The following is a 24,591-nucleotide window of genomic DNA, read 5'->3' on the forward strand; positions in this document are numbered from 1 at the left end:
TCACAATTAGATTGGAGCCTGGTGTTGCCATCCAGTTTCACCAGTCCTCAGTCAAATCGTCCAACCCATGCTAGCATGGAAAGCGGACGTTAAACGATGATGATGATGATGATGATGATGATGATGTAATCCAAACTAGAATAATCAAATGGCTGCTAATCATCCAATGATAATCAGCCATACATAGAAGTTCATCATAATCATCATCCTTTAACATCCGTTTTCCATGCTGGCATGTATTGGACAGTGGCATCATTCAGTGTTAAATGTCTGAATGATTTAATACAATCAATGAATGAATTAATGAATGAATATGTGCTTATGTATGTCCACATGTATTCATGTCTTGGACCCTGACAAACCGTCCAACCCATGCTGTATGACAGAGGGACTGAAACACCCATTCACTGAGTCTACCAACTTAACCCACCCCATTTTGAATACCATTCTGTCCCCTACTCTGCTCCACACTAATCACTGGCATCACTCTCTCCCTTCTCCTAGGTCTCTTTTCCTTCCACCTCAATACAGTTTGCAGTGCTATTGTCTCCATCATCACGCTCTCACAATATATCTTTCCCAGCCTTCATGAGGGCAAGGTGAACCAACACAATTGTGCTGGTGCCAAAAAGCACCCAGTACAAACTGTAAGTGATTGGTATTCAATTTGAGCAGTAACAATGCAGGGCTTTATGAGCTGTATGAGCAAAGCAACCTCTATAGCACTGGTACAATAAAAATATGCACTCAATACACTCTGTAAAGTGACTGGTATTAGGAAGAACAAGCCATAGAAACTATGCCAAAAATGAAACATTGAAGCAAGTTCAGGCTCTCTAATCCACTGAATCATGTAGAGTCATCCTACCCATGGAAAAAACAAATGTGACATAAAATGATGATGCATGTGTGCGTATGTGTACGAGTGTGCATGCACATGCATACATGTGTAAAAAGACACACACACACACACACATATATATACATATACATATATATATATATATATATATATATATATATATATAAACTCTGCCAAATCAGATTGGAGCCTGGTGCAGCCATCTGGTTTTACCAGTCTTCAATCAAATCGTCCAACCTATGCTAGCATGGAAAGCGGACGTTAAACGATGATGATAATGATGATAATGATGATGATGATGATGATGATGATGGTATATATATATATATATATATATATATATATATATATATATGAAAAAAATGAAAAGGAATAGCTTTTCTGATAATTTTTCCACTTTAATAATTAGATGTTTATAAATACCTAATGATTTATAAACATCTGATTATTAAAGTGGAAAAAATTATCAGAAAATCCATTCTTAATCATTTTTTAGATGTACAATACTGTACCAAGGACTTCCTATTTCTGATTTATATATATATGTAGATATGATAATTCCAGACAGTAGATTGAATCTACAAACATATTTTCAACAATCTCACTAGGTGGGAGAACAGCTCAATGTACTGAAGAAGGCTAACTTAGCCTAAACAGCTACCACATGTTTAACACACTAACTCTAAAAACAGCCCCAAGAAACTAACTAAATGGATTTAAATATTTAGACAACCTCACTACTAAGCTGACTTAATGGAGACCACTTCCATAATCTAAGTGGGCCTAGAGAAACAACTCAGTAGACTAAGGAAGACTAACTTAAAAGAGATTATTTCCATAAGCTTAGTGAGGCATCTCAATAGAGTCAACTCATTAATAAAAATTGAACATCAACTGCATCAATCTCACAGTTTGGGAGGGTTTGCAAGGGTGAAGAACACTGGCCTTCTTTTGACAAACACTCCCTAATCTCAAACAGCATCTGAGAGTTTATTTGTCCCCCTTTGAATTCTCTCTCTCTCTCTTTCTTTCTCTCCTTTTATCATGAAGATTCATCACTTTCTTGGTTTTCCTCTTCGCTACTTTCCTCCTCTTCATCTTCTTCCCCTTCTTCATCTTCTTCCCCTTCTTCATCTGTTTCAACCTGATCTTCTTCCACTTGTTTCTGTTTCCATTTCTTTGCCATTGCCAGCAGCTTGAGGTTTGGCTGTGAAGCTTCTTCTTCAGGGAAGATGTAATCATAATATTCTTCCCAACCAGCATGAGACTGTGAAGGCAATAAATAAAAACAAAGTGAGCATTAAGTTATTCCATCAAAACATGAAAGGATCAATATGGGAGGGGGGAGATATAGACATATAATGGAGTACAAACTAAAAATCAACTTCAGAACACAAGCTACAGGTTATAGGAAATAAGCTAAAAGTATGTCAGAGATAACTGATGAGGAGATATAAGAAGCAGGTCAATAACAAACAAATATTGAGTCTATGTGTGTGTGTGTGTGTGTGTGTGTGTGTGTCTGTGTGTGTGTGTGTCTGTGTGTGTGTGTGTCTGTGTGTGTGTGTGTGTCTGTGTGTGTGTTTAATGACCCACAAACAAGTACAAAGAAGATGCAAAGGATGAAAAGTGTCTGGGTGAATCTTTGCTTCTATATCTTCGTTTCATTATACTGCAGCTGTAACAGTTACATTTTGCTGCAATAGACTGCCAAGTATCCAACTTTTGTGGTTAAGGATAGTAAGACTGTCTTAGATCCCAAACATTTGAGAATAGTAAAGTTGAATGTTCTGCCAGTTTCATCATTTTCCAGTGATTTAATCCATAGATTTTATATATTTGTCTTTGTCTATGAAACCAGCCTTCTTGCAACCATTCATGAATTGATGTAGATTAGGACTAAAGGTAAGGTCAAAACTGAGAAATAAAATAAATCAGTAAGATCCACTTCATGACAACATTTACTATATAAGAAGTTGCTTGTAATATTTTCCTTCTAGAAGAAAATTCACTTCATGCAAGAATCATCACTGATTCCACAATATTGCATAAAAATAAATAGACAATTTTTTTTCTACTAAAGTAACTTACTCCATCTTCAGACTCAATCTTCCGACGTTTCTTGATTTTCTGAGGCATTTGTTTTTCGACAACTTTCAATGAATTAATATCACCAGCCTCCTTCTGCAAAAGGTTAAAAAGAAGATAATTTCAGAAACAAGGCAAGCAGTACAATTATCATCACCACCACCACCACCACCACCACCACCACCATCAACGTTTAACATCCACCATTCACACTGGCATGGGTGGAACAGTTTGACAGGAGCCAGCCAGGCAGAAACCTGCACCAGACTTCTGTGACTGTTTTGGCAGGATTCTTACAGCTGGATGCCCTTCCTAACACCACCCATCCAGCAGAGTAGACTTAATGCTTTTTACGTAGCAAAAGCACAGACGAGGTCAGTTTTGGCAAGGTTTTTACAGCCGGATGCTCCTCGAAATGCCAACCACTTTACAGTGTGGACTGGATGCTTTTTATCATCATCATCATCATCATCATCGTTTAACGTCCGCTTTCCATGCTAGCATGGGTTGGACGATTTGACTGAGGACTGGTGAAACCGGATGGCAACACCAGGCTCCAGTCTGATTTGGCAGAGTTTCTACAGCTGGATGCCCTTCCTAACGCCAACCACTCAGAGAGTGGAGTGGGTGCTTTTACATGTCACCCGCACGAAAACGGCCACGCTCGAAATGGTGTCTTTTATGTGCCACCCGCACAAGCCAGTCCAGGGGCACTGGCAACGATCTCGCTCGAAAATCCTACAGGAGCCAGTCAGGCGGTACTGGCAACGGCCACGCTCAAAATGGTGCATCTCAATGAAGATAAATTTAGCATAACAGAAAATAAAAGAGTTTCAGTTTAAAGTTAAATAAGATGCAATAAGTTTAAAATACTTAACACTTTGAAATTCTTTCATTCATTGTTTTAACATGGAAGTTGCTCCTTTAATGACTTTAAATTATAAATCTTAAAACATTTCTGAACTAAAATGTGAAAATGATGACATGCAGTTTTTCTTTATTTATTTAGACATTTTCCAACCAAGTAGAAGAGTGCATATTTCACAATCCAAGCCAGAGGAAAAGTTATAAAAATAGGTTGAAATGTTCTAACTCTACAGAAATTGTGTTGTTAAACATGGAAAGATAAAATTTTATACAAAAGGAGAACAAAGGGTATGTTTTGTGAGTATGTGTTTTCACCCACATACTTACTTCATGTTTTCTACTTATTTCAAATACTATAATGACTATAATAGAGACATTACTACCAGATCTGATTAAAACTGCACAACACAATCAATGTAAACTTTATGGTCAATTTTCCTGCAATAGTACAATACCTTTTGTGCACCCACCACACTGATGGCACTTGCCAGTAGAATAATATAAATTATCATAAAAGGAAAACAATGATGGAATAAAAGTATAAGGTCCTACCTCAAAGTCAAACCAAGATTCCAACAACATTACACGTTCTTCCTTTTCTTCAGCTGTCTTCAATGATTTATTTGCATCCATATAAACACCACGAGCATTTTTTATGGATTGACTACCAGGAAGTGACATTTCAAAATGAGCAAAACTTATCCACACCTATATCACAAGATAGAAAGATATTCAATATCAGTGGCAATGACTTTCATAACTAAAATATCTTTAGATTAAATATCAGCGCAATACTCCCAATACAATGTGTCCTCATAGAAAGTTTCCCCTACACTCCAACAACACATTTCACCAATACTTCTATAATTACTTTTTCTTAAGACACCATCAGACAATTCAGACTAGGATTATTCAACAAAAATTTACTAGAATTAAGCCTCTGGAAGCCAATGATTCAGCTGTTTCATAGAAGAAAAAAAACAGTAAAGATCTAAAGGAGACATTATCAAGTGAGGACAAAAGTGTCTTACATCCTCTATTCTGCATAAGTCACACATACCTTTACATGTTGAGTCCTTTGTAATAGACGCCGGTAGAGGTTCCGTGTACGACCATATTCTTCTTGGTCAAATTCATAATCAATATAAGATTTCCAAAGGACCTCAGGCATGTCTAGCTTCGGTTGGTTGATGGCTAATTCATATATTGCTCTTGTCCGCTCACTGTCACCCAAAATGGCTTCTAATTCTGCATACTAAAATACAAAAATACAAGAGTAAATGGTTTTATTAAACAAGTTATGGAAGCCTAGAAGAGTGAAAGAGATATAAAATGTGTTCTTTTAATTCAATTTATTAATTCAAACATTTTGGGGGAAAATTTCAAGTGTTGAAGTTATAAAATATCTCTACATGGCAACATAGTAGTGTTATGAAGCATCAGAAAGAAAAGTTAAGGACTATAAAGAGAAGAAATAGCTGCTATAAATAAAAAGTACCAGCATTGCCTTCTAGCACTTGTGCTGGTGGCACGTTAGAAAATCATTCGAGCGAGGTCGTTGCCAGTGCCGCTGGACTGGCTCCCGTGCAGGTGGCATGTAAAAAACACCTTTTTTGAGCGTGGCCATTGCCAGTATTGTGTAACAGGCCCCCTCATGCCGGTGGCACGTAAAAGCATCCACTACACTCTTGGAGTGGTTGGCTTTAGTAAGGGCATCCAGCAGTAGAAACTTTGCCAAATCAGATTGGAGTCTGGTGCAGCCTTCTGGCTTGCCAGTCCTCAGTCAAATCGTCCAACCCATGCTAGCATGGAAAGCGGACATAAAACGATGATGAAGATGATGATGATGAATATCTCAATCAATCACAGGGAATATTCCCAAAGGATCTGGTTCCTATTTTCCTACAGTTAAGTGAATTCAAGTATGCAAAATGAAGTGTTCAGCTTAGAAATATCATCTTTTTATGTCATAGATAACTTCCACTGTCAGCACATGACTTTTTCATTTACATAGTGTCAATCATGCATTAAAAAAAGCAGTAAATTGCTTACCTTCATCCAGGTCATACAGTTCTCTGGACCAAATTCCAAGAATTTTTCATAGAGTATACGACATCGGTCAAAGTCTCTCAACTGAATCTCCAGATCAATATAACCACGGAATAGCTTATTTTTGGGACACTTCCCTAATGAAACACCCTGTAATACAATATTTTGAAAAATATTCATTCCTCTAATATATATTTTTAAAAAAAGGTTATACAGTAACAAAAGTCATCAAGCACCAGAGCAGCTATATTATATTTTATGTTGAACTCTTGTCAAGGCTGACTTTAACTTTCATCGCTACAAGGTTGAAAAAACAAACACCAGTAGTTTACTAGGAGTGGATTCTATTGACAATATCTCTTTCTTATACATTTGTGACTCTGAGCAAAGGAGAGAAATCAACTAATATTTTTAATGGGATTCATCTAGTTATTTTATTAAAACTAGCAAGTATAGATGATACAGAGAATGTAAAAATAAGTTTATAGTAAAATAATAAGTTAAGGGAAATCACAGAATATACAATTTCACAAATAAAATGATAAAGGATCAAGGTTCAATTTAATAACAGGAAAATGACAACAGCAAACACCAACGATTGTTCATGCAATTGTAGAATGTAAAAATTTTGACAGACAGACACTTGACTACCCATTTTTTTATCAAACAAAATTATTCAGTATATCCTTTTCTTATTAAGGATATAGGGTGCAATTTTAAAGAGATTATATATTATTATTATTTGCAGCTTGTTTGAAGAGTAGTAGAGGACTAAATTGTCATGTGTTTTTGCTTCTTAATCTACTGAAGTATAAAACATTGTATTTGAGAAACGTTAACTGTCTCAACCAACCCGCCTTATTGTTAATTTAAACAGAATCTTATGGTCAGAGCATCTTAGAGCAAATGGTATGTCTTAACCGAATCCCAATGCACCATAGCTACACTGCAAATTTGTGGAAACGAGATTACCTTCGTGAAATGCATCAACACAGCACAATCTTCAAGAACATTATGTAAATGTTTCTTAAGACTTACCAGAATTTTACGAGCAGCTTGAAGATTTTTTTGTCGAATTTCAAACTGTGCAAATAACAGCCAAATTTTTGCAAAGGTGAATTTTCTGTGAGGAATTACTTCTAAGGCAGCATTGTACACTGCACGGACCCTGTCAGCATCCATACAATCTAACTCTTCAAAGAAAGCATACATGATCCACAAATATATGTAACGGCGCCAGTGTCGTTTATCCTGTAATCAGATAAGATTATTATTAGAAAGGATAAAGTTACCACAGTGATAAGGATAGAGGGAGATAGTCTTTGTTTTGTTTCCTTTTTCATGCTACAATCAATGAAGAAAACATTATGTTTTTGCAACTTTATACATTGGCATATGAACTGAACAGAAGAAAATGAAGAAAGAGAACACAAAAGACAGAAGAAATAAAGGTAACACTGAAAATAATTCTGCTGTTTATGTCTTAAAACTAAGGACTACATCCGAAATTAATAAAGCCAGGTTGACTATCACAAGAAACTAGAACACAAAGAAACATGACTGACATTTTATACGTGTAGCTTTGAAGTGGCTAACTTGCAGGTTATTCTCAAGAGATTAAACCAACTACCTCTACTTCAAAATAACAAATCAAAAGACAAGCAAAATCCCTCAAAATCATCATTTAATGTGTCTTTTTCTATGCTAGTATAGGGTGAACTGATGTAATAGAGGGCAGCACCAAACTCCAATGTCTGATTTGGTATGGTTTCTATAGTTCGATGCCTTTTCTAATACCAACCACTTCACAGAGTGCACTGGATGTCCTTTCCATGGCACAGGCACTGGTGAGATCACTAAGTACTTACAAGACAAGACCCTTCAACAGTGTGGGATATAGTATTGAGGGATATGAAAGTAGGGATAGGACTAGGTGTCTTGCTGAAGTGTTGAAAACATGGCAAGAGAGAGAGAGGGAGAGGGGGAGAGAGAGAGAGAGAGAGAGAGAGAGAGAGAGAGAGAGAGACAGAGAGAGAGAGAGAAAGAGAGAGAATAGGGATAGAGGAAGAGAAAAAATGGGCGGACAGGTAAGTACACTAGAGTGAAAAAAGTGCAACAGATGAATAGAGATGGGAATTGAGGTGGACACAGTAAATATCAGTTTAGGGGAGGGTAAGTGAAGAAAAGGAAATAAGAGTGGGTCAGTAATTCATATCTAACCACAATCAATAGCCAAGATACTTAACTCTCTAATGACTCAGTTTCCCACCAACTTATTAAACTAAGAATAGACAGTACAGTATAGGATTAAAAAAAAACTGTCATCGTGGGAGCACTTTAAAATTGGCAATTGTTCATTAGTCCAATCTTGGAAAGAGGTGGGCTCAGCTAAAATGCCTTTTAACAATAATTTATTCTCTGAATATTTCTACTCTTTTACATCAACAGGTGTACATTATTGTGCATTCAGTTATTGATTCTGCAATCACTACTTGGGCAAATATGGTGAAGTTTATGTTTCACTGACGAGGTTATGATAAGTTCAAAATATGTCCAGAGTTGTCTCCTATACTTGCCAAAAGAATCAAAATAATACTCAGTGACTAAAATATTTTTTTCTTCATTGCATAATTTTTTTCTGGTTAACTTCTTAATGCTTTGGCATTGAAAATGTTAACACTTTTTCGTTTACCACTCATGTTGGGATGAGAAAAATCAAGCCCATTATCCTTTATTTATCAAAGTCCTCAAGACCGGAGGGAGGAAGGATGGAAGTCATCTTCAAACTGGAGACCTGACCTGAATACTTACAACAAAGTGATCTCCATCAAAGGAAGCTAAAGACCAGATAGTTAAATCATATGACAGATTAAAGCTTATCTGAAATGCACTACACGAAGAGTTCTTCAGTGGTAGCTCTACATCCCAGTGAGTTGTGTGAGTCACCAACGATGTGTCTGAGTAAAAATTATAATGTTTAGTTACAGACCTGTGAGGGGGGAACGTTGGCTATGGCTCTCTCATAAACTTCCCGAATTTGTTCCATTTCTCCATCAGCTTCTAGAAGACGCAGGTAGTCAAACCAGGCATCATAGTTCATTGGATTTGCTTTTACTTCCTGCAAAATAAAGATAATTCATTTTTTATATTACACTATTTTATTAGATATTTATCTTATTAATGAACTGATCTAATAAAAAAATTTTTAGCTTAAATAATGAGCAATCATTATATAAGTTACTATACAATGTACCTAATTATTATAGAGTAATTTGCTTACATAGACAAATAGCAAGTCAATTATACGACAGTGAATTTGTTAGACCCAATGTTAATCTGTTTATAATATGGATAGAAACAAAAATATTAAAACTAAATATGATAATATTGCTCTTAATAAATAAAACCATCAATCATCATCGTCCTTTAATGTATGTTTTCTTTGCTAGCATGGGTTGAACGATTTGACTATAGCTGGCAAGGTAAGATGCTGAACCAGGTTCCAGTCTGATTTGGCTTGGTTTCTGTTGCTGGACGCCCTTCCTAGTGCCAACCACTGTATTGGGTGCTTTAACACACCATTGGCATGAACACTTTTACATAGCACCAGCACAGGACTCTTAAAAAAAGATCTAACTACACATATGAGTTGACTATCTAAATATTTAAGATAAGTTGAATTATAACTTCTCAGACTACTAACCACATCCTTATGGCTGAATTTTCTTTTAATTTTTGCATCTACACGTTTCAAGCAGGTTAATCTCTTGTTTATACATGTATGGAAGTTAAATACACTATAGTGATTTGATAATATCAAAAAATTATAATATAATAAATGAAAAGAAATTAAAATATTTTTTTAAAAACATTTCATTATTGTTGAAAAAAACTTTATGGAAAAACTGTCTACACATGCAGAGTAACTAAACTGATATTCAAACATCTTATTATAGACTCAATAACATAATTCTCAGTAAGAGTATTTTCAAACATTCAATTCCACTGAACTCACATAACAACAGTTTTAAGCTTAAAATTTTTAAAGTTTGTAATAAAACAAAAGTAAAAAAAAATTACACTTGGAGTCAAAATTTCAACTCTGTTCTGTGAAAAAAGGGAACTAACATATCAACACATAGACAATTTTATTTATAAAACATACTTAACTAATGATTCCAATATTATCACAGTAATTTGTAAACCCTGTGTGTATACCCTATTTCCCCAATTTTATTATCCATTCCTAAGCTAGAAATATATCACCCTACCTCTTCATACTGGAACCGCCTTTTGCTGACAATGACATCTTCAATGGCTGTACGATCTCCATAGCGTTTCTCGTGCTTTGTATAATTCTTATATATTTCTGTACATTTCTCTTTTGGTAAACCATCTAAGGCAAACTTATAAATTGATCGAGCTCGCTCATGCTGTAATAGATTTTATCAAATGTATACAAATAAAAATTATAGAAAAATAAGACAACTAGTATTTCATTTTGAAAAAACAAACACATAATAAACTTAAGCAAATTAATATAACCATATCTGTAAAAATTCCATTTTCAAAACTTTAAAATTGTTAGTTTACAAAGAACCATGAAATACATATCTTTTGGAACAGAATTTTTTCTGAAACATTTGATTTTTTGGGTTGGAGTAAAATATTGAAAAAGCAGTCTAAGGAGAGAGTATCTATAAAAACTACGTTTTTGTTATACACTAGTCATCTCTTCAACCTAAGGGCCATATAAACAATCTTAACTCTGGAAAGAAATCAAACACATAACCTTTAATTATCTTTCATATTATTCTGCTATACTACAACTATGCTGGTAAAACACCAAAAAATTGTAATAAGCTATACTACATCCTCATAGTATGACTAAACTTAAACCCACAGTCCCGTTGAAGGAAGTATAGTATCAGCCCAACTGAACTGTAGATTCTAAAAGATAATATCAGTAATACAGACATGGTTATGGTGTGAAAAAAACTTCATTGAGTAACCACATGGTTTGAGACTCAGCCCCAAAATGTAGAACCTTGGGCAAGTGTCTTTTACTACAGCCTCATGCTGAGCAATGCCTTGTGAGTGAAATTTAGTAGATTATTAGACAAAATGTCTTTTGATATTTAGTTATATCTCTTTAATTTCTGAGTTTAAATCATATTATGGTTGACTTTACTTTTCATTCCTTCAGAAATCAATAAAATTGGTAACATTAATATAAGGGAATTCAGTCAATGATACCTTTTCCTTAACTTGATGTTAGATAATGCTGCTCATAAAATGAATAACAACTAGTAATCTTGAATCCCGTATAAAGTTTTGGTCTTGTGTTCAAGCCAGAAATTATAACATAGCAGAATTTATAGAGTACCAGATAGAATGCATTATATTTAGTTGTGTTGCTTTATATTCTGTGTCCAAATCCTGCCATAGTTTTCTTTGCTTTCTATCCTTCTGAGGCCAATAAAATATGCACCAGTCATTAGTGATGATTAAGTGAACAACATACCTCTCCTATAATTTGTGACAATATAAAGAAAACATGACATCAAAAATTAAAGCTGTTTTCACTAAATGTTTTAAATTAATTTTCTTAGATTTAGTTATTTTTGTCTGTCCTTTTTCTTCAGATAATTTGGAAGAATCATGAAAGTAATGTATAAAAGAAAAATTCTATTCCTCTTGTTGCAACTTTGGGTTTGAATTTACAACTTTTACTCCTGAAGTAAGATTTTAACACTCTTATCCAGCTTGCTGCAGTGTAGAACATATATGAACTAAAAATAAATCAAATACACCAAAGAACCAAAACCACCTGAAGCAATAAGTCATCAGGAAACATACAGATGGGTAAAGAAAAAAAATGACACAGACAGCACTAATGAAACTCAAATATAAGTTTAAAATAAACAATACAATTTAGACCTACCTCTTTTTGACCTTCTTCAAATTTGGCAAAAGCTATTAGCAAAGTTTCATCCATATTATCCTCTCCAAAGAACTCTACAGCCCGTTCATACACTTTCCGTGCACTGTTGATATAGTTGTTCTTCTCCTCAAAGCGTGCATATTTGATCCAGTTCTTTACTTCAGGATGGACATATACAAGTGATTTAAGTCAAGGAAAGAGGCCAGAGACTTGAATTAAATGCAACATTTGCTAACCTCACTGATGATACACTAATATAAATCAATCAAACTATCAAGTTCAATTTTTTTATATTGTTACCTATGCTTTGCTCCAATTTATAACTTCTGCTATATACACCATATTTTTGACTGAATATTTTATTTTTCAGTGTCAGTGCATATGTGTTGTAATTTACACTATACATTTTGGGAAGAAAACCTGGAATTTCCCTACTCCCTTCATAAGACCAACTTTAAGTCTGCTGTGAATGTGACGTTGGCATTATTGATAACAATGATCTGCATTGGACAAACAAAATCTCTAAAAATCATCAAGAAGGCTGAAAGTGCCTAAGCATCCCTCAATAAGACCTTTGATAGTCATTCACTAACTATTTATTTAAAGCTATATATATTTGTGGTACATTCACACTTAGTTTGCAACTCCAGTCTGGAGCTTCCTTTTTGTCCAAAATACTATCTACTGGAATACTCTCCATCAGTAATTTATGTCATACTTCTCTGGATATCAGCACATTAAAGCATCACCATCAAGCAGCTGACATGAAAAAAGCCCAAAAGATTCTCCACTGTCATTCCAATAACTTTAGCCATCATTTTGAATTCAATATCTCTACCACTCATGGATGGACATGCTTATAAAATCTAAAAGCAGTGCGGCACTAATGACTTATGGAAGCATTTTGTATGCTCAAAATTGTTGAAGCATGAAATAAACCACTTGCATTGATAGTTAGCTCTTAGGACACTGTAACCTTCAAACATTCCATGCTCCCAAAATTCACCAACATATCTAACATGCCCTCTTAACGACACTTTTACAGTTCTCTTTTCTGTCTTTCTATTTTATCCTGTGTTGTACTATACATGTATTTTCAATATCACTGCTGTCTTCCTTTACTTCATTTATTGCTGCATTCTGCCCAACCTTTCAACCCTTCTTCAATGAGTTGCAGTGTCTGAGCACAATATAATGCAGTAAGCTCATTACTGATCAAAAAATGTATACAGTGTTTTGAACAAAATACCCTTTGAGCAAAAGTATTTGCACTGCATTTTGATCACTAACTTCTCCAACAGGTAACAGGTGTTTTTATACACACAGGCCATATGAAAAAAAACTATGGAAGATGAATTTTTTTGCTGCTTTTTCTAAGTAAATGTAAAATCCAAATACATCCCCAAATTTAGTGTCTTGTTGCACTAAGCTCCCAGTCCTACCAATATTCATGGGTCCAAACCTCTGTGTTATGCCTCTACATGGTGCAAATTATTCTGCTTGCCTTATTGCCAATACCTATTAGTCCTTCACAACAGTAAAGTAAAAAGGGCATCTAGCAGTAAAATCACCTATTTTCAACATGGTACTGGATTCAAACCCTACATGGACCATTGTGCTTTCTATCTATTGCTCTTGACAATCATGTTTTGCTCAAACAACAGTACTAAAACCATATCTACTTTATTGTGTTAAAAAAGAAACAACTCGGATGTAAAAAGAAAAAAATATTGTCACATGCAAACAAAAAAAGTTTCAAGAATTTTCCAAAACATGATAAAATGAATACATGAGAAAATGGTGGGGAGCAAAAACTGGTACAAAAAATTGTAAATAAACGAAAATAAAAACGTCATAGAACAAAGAAAGGATATATCGTTCATAAATTGCACGTGCACGGTTTATTTCTTTATAGCGCAGTTCAAAGTTGATGTAAGAGTGCCAGGCTTGCTCTTCAGGATGCCACTCCATCCAACGCTCAAATACCTGTCGACTACCTGAAGAGATAATAAAATTCAAATAGTGACAATGAAACAGGAAAAAGAAAAATAATATCAAATACAATTACAAAATATAACATAGAAATGGTAATAAATTATGCTCTTGTGTGGGTGGCACATAAAATACACCATTTTGAGTGTGGCCGTTGCCAGTACCGCCTGACTGGCCTTCGTGCGGGTGACACGTAAAAGCACCCACTACACTCTCTGAGTGGTTGGTGTTAGGAAGGGCATCCAGCTGTAAAAACTCTGCCAAATTAGATTGGAGGCTGGTGTTGCCATCCGGTTTCACCAGTCCTCAGTCAAATCGTCCAACCCATGCTAGCATGGAAAGCGGACGTTAAACGATGATGATGATGAACAATGACAATGAGGTTGATGTCATTGTTTTGCGTTGTCTGTCAGAGTTCCTAATTTACATTTGATATCCAATTGATGTATGCCTCACCTGCTTCATGGATTGTTCTATATCTCTCCAAGGATTATAATCACAAAAATGTTCCATTGCCAATTTCAACATCAACATATGTAAAGCCTCCATCGGTCAATGTTGATCAATTATGGGCACATATATGTGCAAGCCTGGGCAAGATTTTTTTTTGGAAAACAAGCAGTTGGCTATGCATGCAAGTTTTGGATCTATTTTAAAACGGGGGCCACATTTTTCATTAATGTTTTACGTAGTGTTTTTGGTACCGAAAGACTTTCAAACTTCGTATACTTATCTATTTTGTGTTATAGAACAGAAAAATATTTTTGTATTCGAATTTATTTCATGTAAAAAATTGTCTTATTTCAATAATTTCAACCAATCACTGACAAGTATTCAGTTGTTTACATTTACTCCTTTGGCTGATTAAGCGATGTAAAGCGTATTTAATCTCCATACCTTCGTTTTATTTGCTTTTTTCATTTTAAATTTGCTTTAACCCTAACCCTAACCCTACGGTTAGGGTTAGGGTTAATTGTTTCAGAATCGTTTGTTTATGTAGTCAGCAGTTAATGTATATCGGCTGAATGGACGTCAGTGATTGGTTGAAATTACAGAAATACGACAACTTTAACATGGAATAACTTATGGATTTCTTTTTTTTTAAAGAAGACTAAGAGAAAAAGATGTTTTATATGACACATTCTACCAGTGTTCCAAGTTTCAAAGTGTTTCGTTAATGAAAAATGTGGCCCCCGTTTTAAAAAAGATCCCAAGTTTTCCCTTCACTATGCCACTGATGTTTAGCCAAGAAAAAGGCAACCAGCTTGGAACAATATAGCTTGACACCAGTTTTATCACATGTTGTTTGTTAGAACACAATGAACTAAAACACATCTACAAAGCATCTCACTCATACTTCTGACAGCTATACTAATCCACTATCCTGGATTGGTACTTTATCATCAACCCTGAAAGGATGAAAGGCAAAGTTGGTCTTGGTGGTATTTGAGCTCAAAGCACAGAGAACTGGAACAAATTCTATCTATGACTCCAATGATTCTACCAATCTGCCATTATAAACAAAAACACAGACATCACTCTTGAATATTTTCAGACTATGAATGCTTCAGTTGATGCACGTTAGCTAACCAATGTTCTCCAAAAGTACAAAGCTATTAAAGGTGCCTATCAGATGCTCTTGCTCATCCCCAACAGCACAGGCCTGTGATGGACCATCACTTTTGACATCATTTTATCAAGTGAGATGTTATATACATCATCGTCATCACTATTTTCCATGCTGGCATGGGTTGGACAATTCAACAAGAGACAGCGTCTGCTTTGGCAAGGTTTCTATGACTAGATACCCTTCCTAACACCAGCCACTTTACAGAGTGTACTGGGAGTCTTTCATGTGGTACCAGCAGTGGTGGGGTCACCAAATAACATGCAAAACAAGACCCCTGAACTGAGGGATGTAGTATTGAGGGAGGTTTATGTATGCCTATGTTGAAACTTAATCATACACAACCTTCTCTCTCTCTCTCACACACACACACTCAAAAGTCATACAGCATTAATATTCACACAACAGAATAGGACATCACTATGTAATCGAAACGTATTTACCTGGTATATTATCCAGCATTTCCTCCATGTATGTGTATTTGTACCAGAATTGGTTCGCTCGAGGTAAGATAGTGATGGCACGGTCCCAGATGTTTCTAGCATGATTGATTTGGCGATTTCTGAAAATTAATTTTTAAAAAAAAACTAATAATAATAATAATAATAATAATAATAATAATAATAATTCTGTCAACTGAAGCATAACTTCAATAATTGATAAATGTAAGTTGGTAAAGTACATTAAAAAATTGAAAAACATTATAAGCATTATAAGTATTGTTTTTAGGATTCTAGTTTATTTCAGACAATAAGGCAGACTGTATGACGCATGCGTACGAACAGCCATGCTACATGACAGTGAAACATGAGCTGTAACTGCTGAGGACATACGTAAGCTCGCAAGGAATGAAGCCAGTATGCTCCGTTGGATGTGTAATGTCAATGTGAATACCCGTCAGAGTGTAAGTATCTTGAGAGAAAAGCTGAACATTAGAAGCATCAGTTGTGGTGTGCAAGAGAGACGATTGCGCTGGTATGGACATGTGGTGAGAATGGATGAGGATAGCTGCCTGAAAAAGTGCCACACCCTAACAGTTGAGGGAACCCGTGGAAGAGGTAGGCCCAGGAAGACCTGGGCTGAGGTGGTGAGGCAAGACCTTCATACATTGGGCCTCACCGAGGCGATGACTACTGACTGAGACCTTTGGAAATGTGCTGTGCGTGAGAAGACCTGGCAAGCCAAGTGAGATCGTTGCCAGTGCCCCTGGACCGGCTCTTGTGCGGGTGGCACATAAGATGCACCATTTTGAGCGTGGCCGTTGCCAGTACCGCCTGACTGGCTTCCGTAGGATTTTCAAGCGAGATCGTTGCCAGTGCCCCTGGACTGGCTTGTGCGGGTGGAACATAAAAGACACCATTTCGAGCGTGGCCATTGCCAGTATCGCCTGACTGGCCTTCGTGCAGGTGACACGTAAAAGCACCTACTACACTCTCTGAGTGGTTGGCGTTAGGAAGGGCATCCAGCTGTAGAAACTCTGCCAAATTTAGATTGGAGCCTGGTGTTGCCATCCGGTTTCACCAGTCCTCAGTCAAATCGTCCAACCCATGCTAGCATGGAAAGCGGACGTTAAACGATGATGATGATGATGATGATGATTCCTGGAATATGCAGAACCAATTTCTCACAGGTATGTACTGGCAGCATGGATGATTAATGATTAAACTATAAATCCTAAAGGCACAAGAAAACATTTACTAACAGACATTAAATTTTAAAAAACCCATGAGCTAATATCATCTTAGCTACTTGGCTATTTTGCATTTGAAAATATATAATCAAATGGCATAAATATTTAAAATAATGAACACTTACTTCATTTCCATTTCAGCATATTTTAACCAAACTGTGATGTTTCTGTGGTTCACATCTAAAGCTCGTTCCCACACAGACCGTGCTCTGCAGAAATAAAGAAAATCAAAATGTAGGATATATCTTCCATAATTCCAATGATTTGCTGCTGTATCTGAACTTTTTTATTAATACTGCTAATAAACTATATACATTTATCAGCAATTAAATTATAACACAATGATTTCTAAGTCAATGTAAAGTAAATATGTAATATATAACATCAAGACTGACAGTTTATTATTTTATCTTTCTAAACATTAATAAATGACTTTAACTATATACTTGTAATGTAGGTGTTTAAACTAGCTGTAATAATTACAAGTTGTTTTTTACTACTTTATATTATTATTTTTTCCCCCATTTTGGGCATAAAGAGGATCTTATTAATTTAACTTGCTGTTATATATGAAAACACATAAAAACTTATCAAAGATTTCTGAGAGATTAACGATTGAAAATAGGAGTACAGTAAATAATGTTATACCTTATAAGCACCAATTTGAAGCTAAACAGAGCAACAGGCCCACAGACAGGGCTGAATATTCAGTGTCTACTTTTTGTCAAATGCCTTCATAAACAATTAGACTACAGAGTGCTTACCACACCATTTTCTCAAATTAGGCTCTATGAATATTTTCTTCTGCTATAATAATCAATAACAGAATCACCTAGCAAGAGATAGACATGTGGTTCAAACCCAGCCAGAGAGCCTTTTCCACTTTTTGCCTCAAGTTAGTGATATCGTTTATATTAAAATCTAAGTTAATCCAGAGAGTATAGCAGTTGGTGGGCATACATTAACTACTATACTCTTTATTTTCATCCTCAATATGGAAGGAAAATAAAGTATAACATAAATCAAACAAACAGAAACCTTTGAATTTCTTTTTGTGATTCTTCCCATTGGGCATACTTAATCCAGTTGCTCATCACAGTTCGATTTTTGCGGATATTGTCTTCATATGCCTGAAAGGAAGAATGAAAAGATCAAATTTAACACCCCAGCAACATACAATATTCAAATGGAGAAAATGGCATTTTTTTTTTTTTACAATGATGGGAAAGATTAAAAAAATTGACACAGAAACATTGATTTGTATCTTACATTCAAGGCCTAAAAGAAAATATAATATTTATATATGTACTGGTGCAACAATAAAATGCACCCAATACATTCTATAAAGTGACTGATGTTAGGAAGGGCATCTAGCCGAAATGTATAAATGAAACACAATGCTTTGATACATCTTGGAAAGCATTAACTCCACATAAGAACCGACTCGATAAGTGATGAAACATCTAATCCATTCTAGCATGAAAAGTGGACATAAAATAATGATGATAGTAACAAAATACTAGATGCAGGTACTTCACCATTCTGATCCAAGTTCAAATCAAATCAAGATCAACTTTGCCTTTGAATTCTCCAGGGACAATGAAATAAGAACTATTTATTGTACTGGGATTGGTTCAACTGAGTATATCCAATTCCAACAAAAATATTGGCCTCATACCTAATCAAAGGAAATCAGATTCATATTCAGACAATTTCTAAGAATTTAACACACCATCCAGTCCATTAAGCAAACCCATAATAGTGAGACATTTTAACCACTAGACAATGAACTATCACCGCACACACATTATATGTGAAGTACCATACAGTTTCTATCTACAAATTCATTCACAAGGCAATATAGGGCTAAACTAAAACACACTTGCCCAAGGTGTCATGCAGTGAGCCTGAACCTAAAACCAGGTGTTTGCAAAGTGAACTTCTTAATCACACAGGCATAAGTAGTAAATGAAGTGAAATGTCTTGATCAAGAATAAACTCTGTGTCATATACTTAATGCCTTGTGATGAGAGATTAAGGGATTTCATACATTTGCAAACGTAAAAGTTTATCAATTTTAACTTACCTTCCTTTTCTTGAGTCTATAATCTGCCAATTCCTCTGGATCTGAAATTTTCTGCTTGGGAGGCTACAAAAAGGATATATTTAGTTAAAATCACTATTTACTGGGAAATGTGAAAATATTATAAAGAATATGGGAAGAGATTTATTTCTCAAATATAACAGCCAAAGTAGGTAACTTCGACATTGTATCTAAGATTTTCTTTGTTGGTCTGATTGAAAACAAAATAATATATTATACAAACGATATATCAGACCCCTCGTGAACTATACTAGTACAAGCTGACCTCATAATATCTCCACAACAAACCACAAGCAGTTACAAAAAAACACAAAATAATACACTTCTCCAATATTCTGATTGTCAATCAGCATCTCATACAAACCACTCTTCTTGAAGTACATCAAGTTGGATACATGGTAGATCCAAAATCCTGAATGTGTGGATGTCAAACTCAGTATCTGACACCTAGCTAAATGACATAGGTCTATTCAAGCAGGGTTAATAGAAGCTACACAAGTTGACAACAGATCAGATAAGGAACATAGATTTTTGAAAGAGAACTTAAGTCATATTTAATGATTAGACTTATACTAAGGAAGCAGCTAATCATAAGATACTAATCCATTTAATCTATGATCCAGCATCTGGTTAGTTAACTGACACTTTTTTTTTTTGTACAGTAAACTTATAGTCTTAGAAATTAGTGTAATTTGCATTTGAAGGTAATGAAACATTTGTCAATTATGCAGTGCTGTCACTGCTTATATTGATGCCATCTTGACCTGCATTTTCCTCATGTAACAAAGTAAATTGAGCAATTATCAATTGAATCTATAGACTCAATGTCATATCGAAGACAAGAAATAAATCAATGGGTTGTTGAGAAATTCTTTTTAGATTCAGCCAAATGCAGTTCTTCTCAACTAACAGAAGGAAACTAATAAACAGTAAATACTTTGGCAGTGGTGAGATTGAACACCATTAACAGATGAAAGTAAAACTTAGTAAAACAGAGTAAAATAAATTCATGTAGATAACTTACTGGTGGTACCAATTCCAACTCTCGCTCCTTTGCTTCACGCAACAGCTGTTCTGCAGTAATCTGCACTGGAGCTGGCATCTTGTTTTTAACCTGAAATATAACCAAATGAATATTAGACATATACCAGAATATCCTAGAACCACCTTTACAAGCTATGTAGATGATACAAAAGTCTCACAGGAAATAGAAAACCCAGAAGATGACATGCATCTGCAAAAAGAGTTAGATGTAATATACAAGTGGACTGACAATAATAATATGCAGTTTAATGCTGGAAAGTTCCAAGCCCTAGGTTATCAGCAGACAAGGTTAAATGCTATGCAGACAAAAGACACTGAATTTTGAGGGATCACAGTTCCAGAATCACAATTAGTGTGTGACCTGAGCATTGACATGAGTAATGATGTAGCCTTTCATTTGCATATTACTAAGTTGGCAATGAAATACAGGCGGCTGACCAGATGGATTCTTAGAACTTTCAAAACAAGAGGGTAAAAAAACCATGATGGTCGTCTGAAGGGCATTTGTCCTAAGTCATCTTGACTTTTGTTCCCAACTATGGTCACACACAATGTGAAATTAATAGAGGAACTTGAAGTGGTCCAGTGAAGCTAAATGACAAAAATAGCTTCAATACAGCAAATTAGCTACTGGGAAAGACTTGTGACGCTAAGACTTTACTCTCTGGAATGAATGCAAGAAAGATATGCTGCAAAATACATCTGGAAGAGCTTGCCCTTAACCTTCGTGCTGAAAATTATACAAATGCCAGAACAGGGCACCATTGCATAGTGCCTAAAATCCCTCCGCTGCCCCAAAAATACAGAAACAGATACTGCAATAGTTTGGGATACAAAGGTCAATAGCTCTTCTATATCCTCCTGTAGGAGCTCAAAGACCTACATGGTGTGGATGTATAAACTAAACTGGATCTCCAAATGTCAAAATCCCAGATGAACCAACTTCACAGAAAGAAGCAGGAATGAGGGCAGCAGCAACAAACTCCCTTATTCACCAAATGCCAACTATTAAAGGAGGATTAATGAAGGTGTAGCAACACCAGTTGGCAATGTATGAGCACAGACACAGACCTTAAGCTGAAAGTAGAAAAAAAGAAAAATGTTGTTAGATAGCTGTTTGTTGGCACTCCGTCGGTTACGACGACGAGGGTTCCAGTTGATCCAATCAACGGAACAGCCTGCTCGTGAAATTAACGTGCAAGTGGCTGAGCACTCCACAGACACGTGTACCCTTAACGTAGTTCTCGGGGAGATTCAGCGTGACACAGTGTGACAAGGTTGGCCCTTTGAAATACAGGTACAACAGAAACAGGAAGAAAGAGTGAGAGAAAGTTGTGGTGAAAGAGTACAGCAGGGTTCGCCACCATCCCCTGCCAGGGCCTCATGGAGCTTTAGGTGTTTCCGTTCAATAAACACTCACAACGCCCGGTCTGGGAATCGAAACCGCGACCCTATGACCGCGAGTCCGCTGCCCTAACCACTGGACCATTGCGCATCCACTGTTAGATAGCAATCATTATCAAATGCTACATCAATTTACATTCTACTGCTTTTATAAACACATTTCAAATTCATCATTTTCTACAGTAAATCTTTGACCTCAATTCATCTTTACTCTCCATTTATCCACTACTTCTAACTCACTCGCTTCTTTACTAATCATACTAGCATATCCCATCTTTTAAATACCCATATTAAACACTTTGCTTAATCAATGCAATGAAGCAGCCTCTACATAGTCGCTCAAGTTGCTAGAAACAGCAACTAAATCTCCTTTAAATCACACCTCACTGTCTTCAAAAGGACACAGTGGATTATGTGATTTTGTGTTCCTGCACATAGAAACAAAGCAGGATGGTCATTATTAGAATGTCTTCAATCATAATTCTGTTCAATCAGTGCTAAACTGAGGCTAAAAAAACAAGAACAATAGGTTGATAGTCAGCTGAGTCAGAGAGGTTACTCTTCTTAGGAATAGGACACACTGTCACGTGTATCCAAATATTGAGATAGATATCTATCAGAAAAACAGAGAGAATGGAATCTTTGCAAAGGATAGCAAGCAGCTCTGAAGGTTATAGCATGAATAGAGATCATGGCTGGTGGATTGCTTATTTGAAGCAGAAGCATTTTTATCCTTGGCATATAAATGACAGTAAGATTGGAGAAGTGGTCTTTTACCAAATGTGTGCAATACGCTAATGGATTCAGACCAAGTAGCAAATATGGAAGCTTTCTCTCTGCAAATATTATCTATGCTCAGCAAGCTCATCACAGCTGAAGAAGTGATGGATAGTAGAATTCCACAAAGTTGATGGAAATCCTTTTTTGCAAGGAACCAGAATGACCAGCTGCAGTATGAGAGATGGGTGTGCTTGTGTACCTTTTGCATTTTAGATGGTTGTCTTGCAGAAATTGGAAGTGGTAGCAGTGTTCTGAATATGTACTGTTGCAGCAGGTCTATGTGTGAGTGACTTAGGAGATTTAAGGTAATGGGTTTTGACTATGTGATAGGGATATGAAGGATCAAGCCTAACAGGATGATTTTAAGCCACCTATTTAGCCATTTTCAATGAGTCAGTTATGAAGCACATGTGCTGCTTTGGATAGTTAGCACAGAACTGATGTAGCTCTGATCAGTTGACTAATTTGATGTGCTATAAATTTTAGAAAGTAATGTGAAAGAATGGTTGTGGGTTTGGATGAGGGAGAGAATTAATCCAGATGAGACAATGCTTACACCCTTCTTGCAAAACTCTTGTTGATGCTTTGTCAACAAGAACATGAAGTGAGTTGTTTTTAACTAATTTTATCTAATGTTCTAATGAGACAGGTAGCTAAAGGAGATAAATGAATAAAGGTATGATTATCTATCTTGCGAAGGCTTCTAATATCGGCTTCTTAGATAGGTACAAGGCCACAAAACTTTAAGGTATGGATACTGTTGATTAAATTTCAATACAGAATGTAAAAAATATCCTAATTGTGAAAGACATGCTCATTTTTTATGGGGTATTTGCTGTTATTTATGGCAAACTTTAAGTATAAGGTGATAGCTTTGCTTTCTCAAATCTAGCTGGTATCAGTGTTTGGTATATACAGAATTTGATTGATGCTGTGCTGCAACTAACTTGTTTGAAAGAATACTCTTTGATGCAATTTAGAATTATTTTTGCATGTTGTTGCTTAAGATAGGAGGATATGATTATAAGGAGATTTGGTTTCAATTTCTAGCAGGTTGAGGACCTCCTAGTTGGCTTTATCGTGAAATGAAATGATAAAAAGTATTCAATTAATTTTTTTATGAATTTATATATGAGAATAATTAATTAGTTTTCGTTTTTAAAAGGTAAAATAAAACCAATCTTGCACTCAATCTGGAGCCAGTATATATTCTCCCGCTGGTAGTCGGATCATTACTTACAACTGTGTAGAAACATAAAATTCCAATTATGTACAGTTAGGTAACTCTAAGTAGTAAACACATGCAACTATGACAATTAGTGGTCGGCAAATATAACGAAGAACGGGGCTAATCCGAAAATTTTTTTTTCAAAAACATGAATTTTTCAAGGAGAGGTGCGAAACTGCATTAGCCCTCGAAGAACTAATGGTCCCAAGTCACCTTAAATTTGAGAACGACTTTAAATGGTACGTTATAGTCTAAGATCGCCCTAAAGTGTGATCATTTCTATTAATTTATTTTTAGGGTGTAGAGGAAGAGAAATCATAAAGTACTCTAACTATACAAGGGTACTACAGGTATGAAGTGCAATGAAAATCAAAACATTGTCGTAGATTCATTTGATTTATACCTCACCTCCGATTCTACGAGACTAACAAAATATCCATACATATACAATAGAATTTAAAGTATCTATATATTATTAGCTCGATCTCAATTTTTATTCACCAAATCAATAACTCTGTAATTAAAGATTCCAGTCCCTCGTGAATGGCAAAGTAGATTTAACTTAACACAAAATCTTTCTTTTTCCATAATCTGAACCAAGTTCAATAAGTAATTCAGATACAGAGTTCAGGAATAAATTCTAAAAACATAAATAGAAGTAGAACTTTACCTTTGCCACTTTGGGCATTTTGGTTTTGCCTCCGGGAGTAATTTCAGCCATGGTTTCAAATTCCGTGTAAATAGAACAAACTGAACTCCAACTGGAGATGTTTGACTCTTTTAACAATCAAGGGAGATCAACGAGCTGGTTACATATATCTACGGATGCTCATAAGTGAAAAAATGTTTTATAAAATGAAATAAAGTGTATTTTCTTGATGTATGCAAGTTTGTTTTCGGAGTAGGGAAATA

At 35.5% G+C, this 24,591-nt stretch overlaps 1 protein-coding gene across 1 annotated transcript; it reads right to left on the reverse strand.

The window, feature by feature from the left end:
- Positions 1 to 1,899: 1,899 nt before the first annotated feature.
- Positions 1,900 to 24,503, reverse strand: LOC106872978 (crooked neck-like protein 1). The gene is made up of 16 exons (XM_014920166.3): positions 24,350 to 24,503; positions 20,248 to 20,337; positions 19,206 to 19,268; positions 18,158 to 18,249; positions 17,245 to 17,328; positions 15,873 to 15,991; positions 13,685 to 13,807; positions 11,811 to 11,989; positions 10,138 to 10,299; positions 8,856 to 8,984; positions 6,905 to 7,117; positions 5,870 to 6,016; positions 4,878 to 5,072; positions 4,370 to 4,525; positions 2,954 to 3,046; positions 1,900 to 2,129 (listed from the first exon to the last, which is right to left on the reverse strand). The coding sequence occupies exons 1-16, from the start codon at positions 24,398 to 24,400 to the stop codon at positions 1,905 to 1,907; spliced, it is 2,121 nt and encodes a 706-aa protein (XP_014775652.1). The 5' UTR covers positions 24,401 to 24,503; the 3' UTR covers positions 1,900 to 1,904.
- Between the last annotated feature and the right edge of the window lie 88 nt (positions 24,504 to 24,591).

The sequence above is a fragment of the Octopus bimaculoides genome, chromosome 2, assembly GCF_046866305.1.
Source record: "Octopus bimaculoides isolate indiv1 chromosome 2, ASM4686630v1, whole genome shotgun sequence".
Taxonomy (NCBI): domain Eukaryota; kingdom Metazoa; phylum Mollusca; class Cephalopoda; order Octopoda; family Octopodidae; genus Octopus; species Octopus bimaculoides.

What these genes read in the sequence shown, in the direction of transcription:
- LOC106872978 (XM_014920166.3), bottom strand. Translation starts at nt 24,400, where the DNA reads ATGGCTGAAATTACTCCCGGAGGCAAAACCAAAATGCCCAAAGTGGCA. An exon ending in GGCGGTTCCAGTATGAAGAG is followed by an intron (nt 8,985 to 10,137) that starts GTAGGGTGATAT and finishes TTTATTTTGCAG; the next exon opens with GAAGTAAAAGCAAATCCAAT. An exon ending in AAAGGACTCAACATGTAAAG is followed by an intron (nt 4,526 to 4,877) that starts GTATGTGTGACT and finishes CTTGTGATATAG; the next exon opens with GTGTGGATAAGTTTTGCTCA.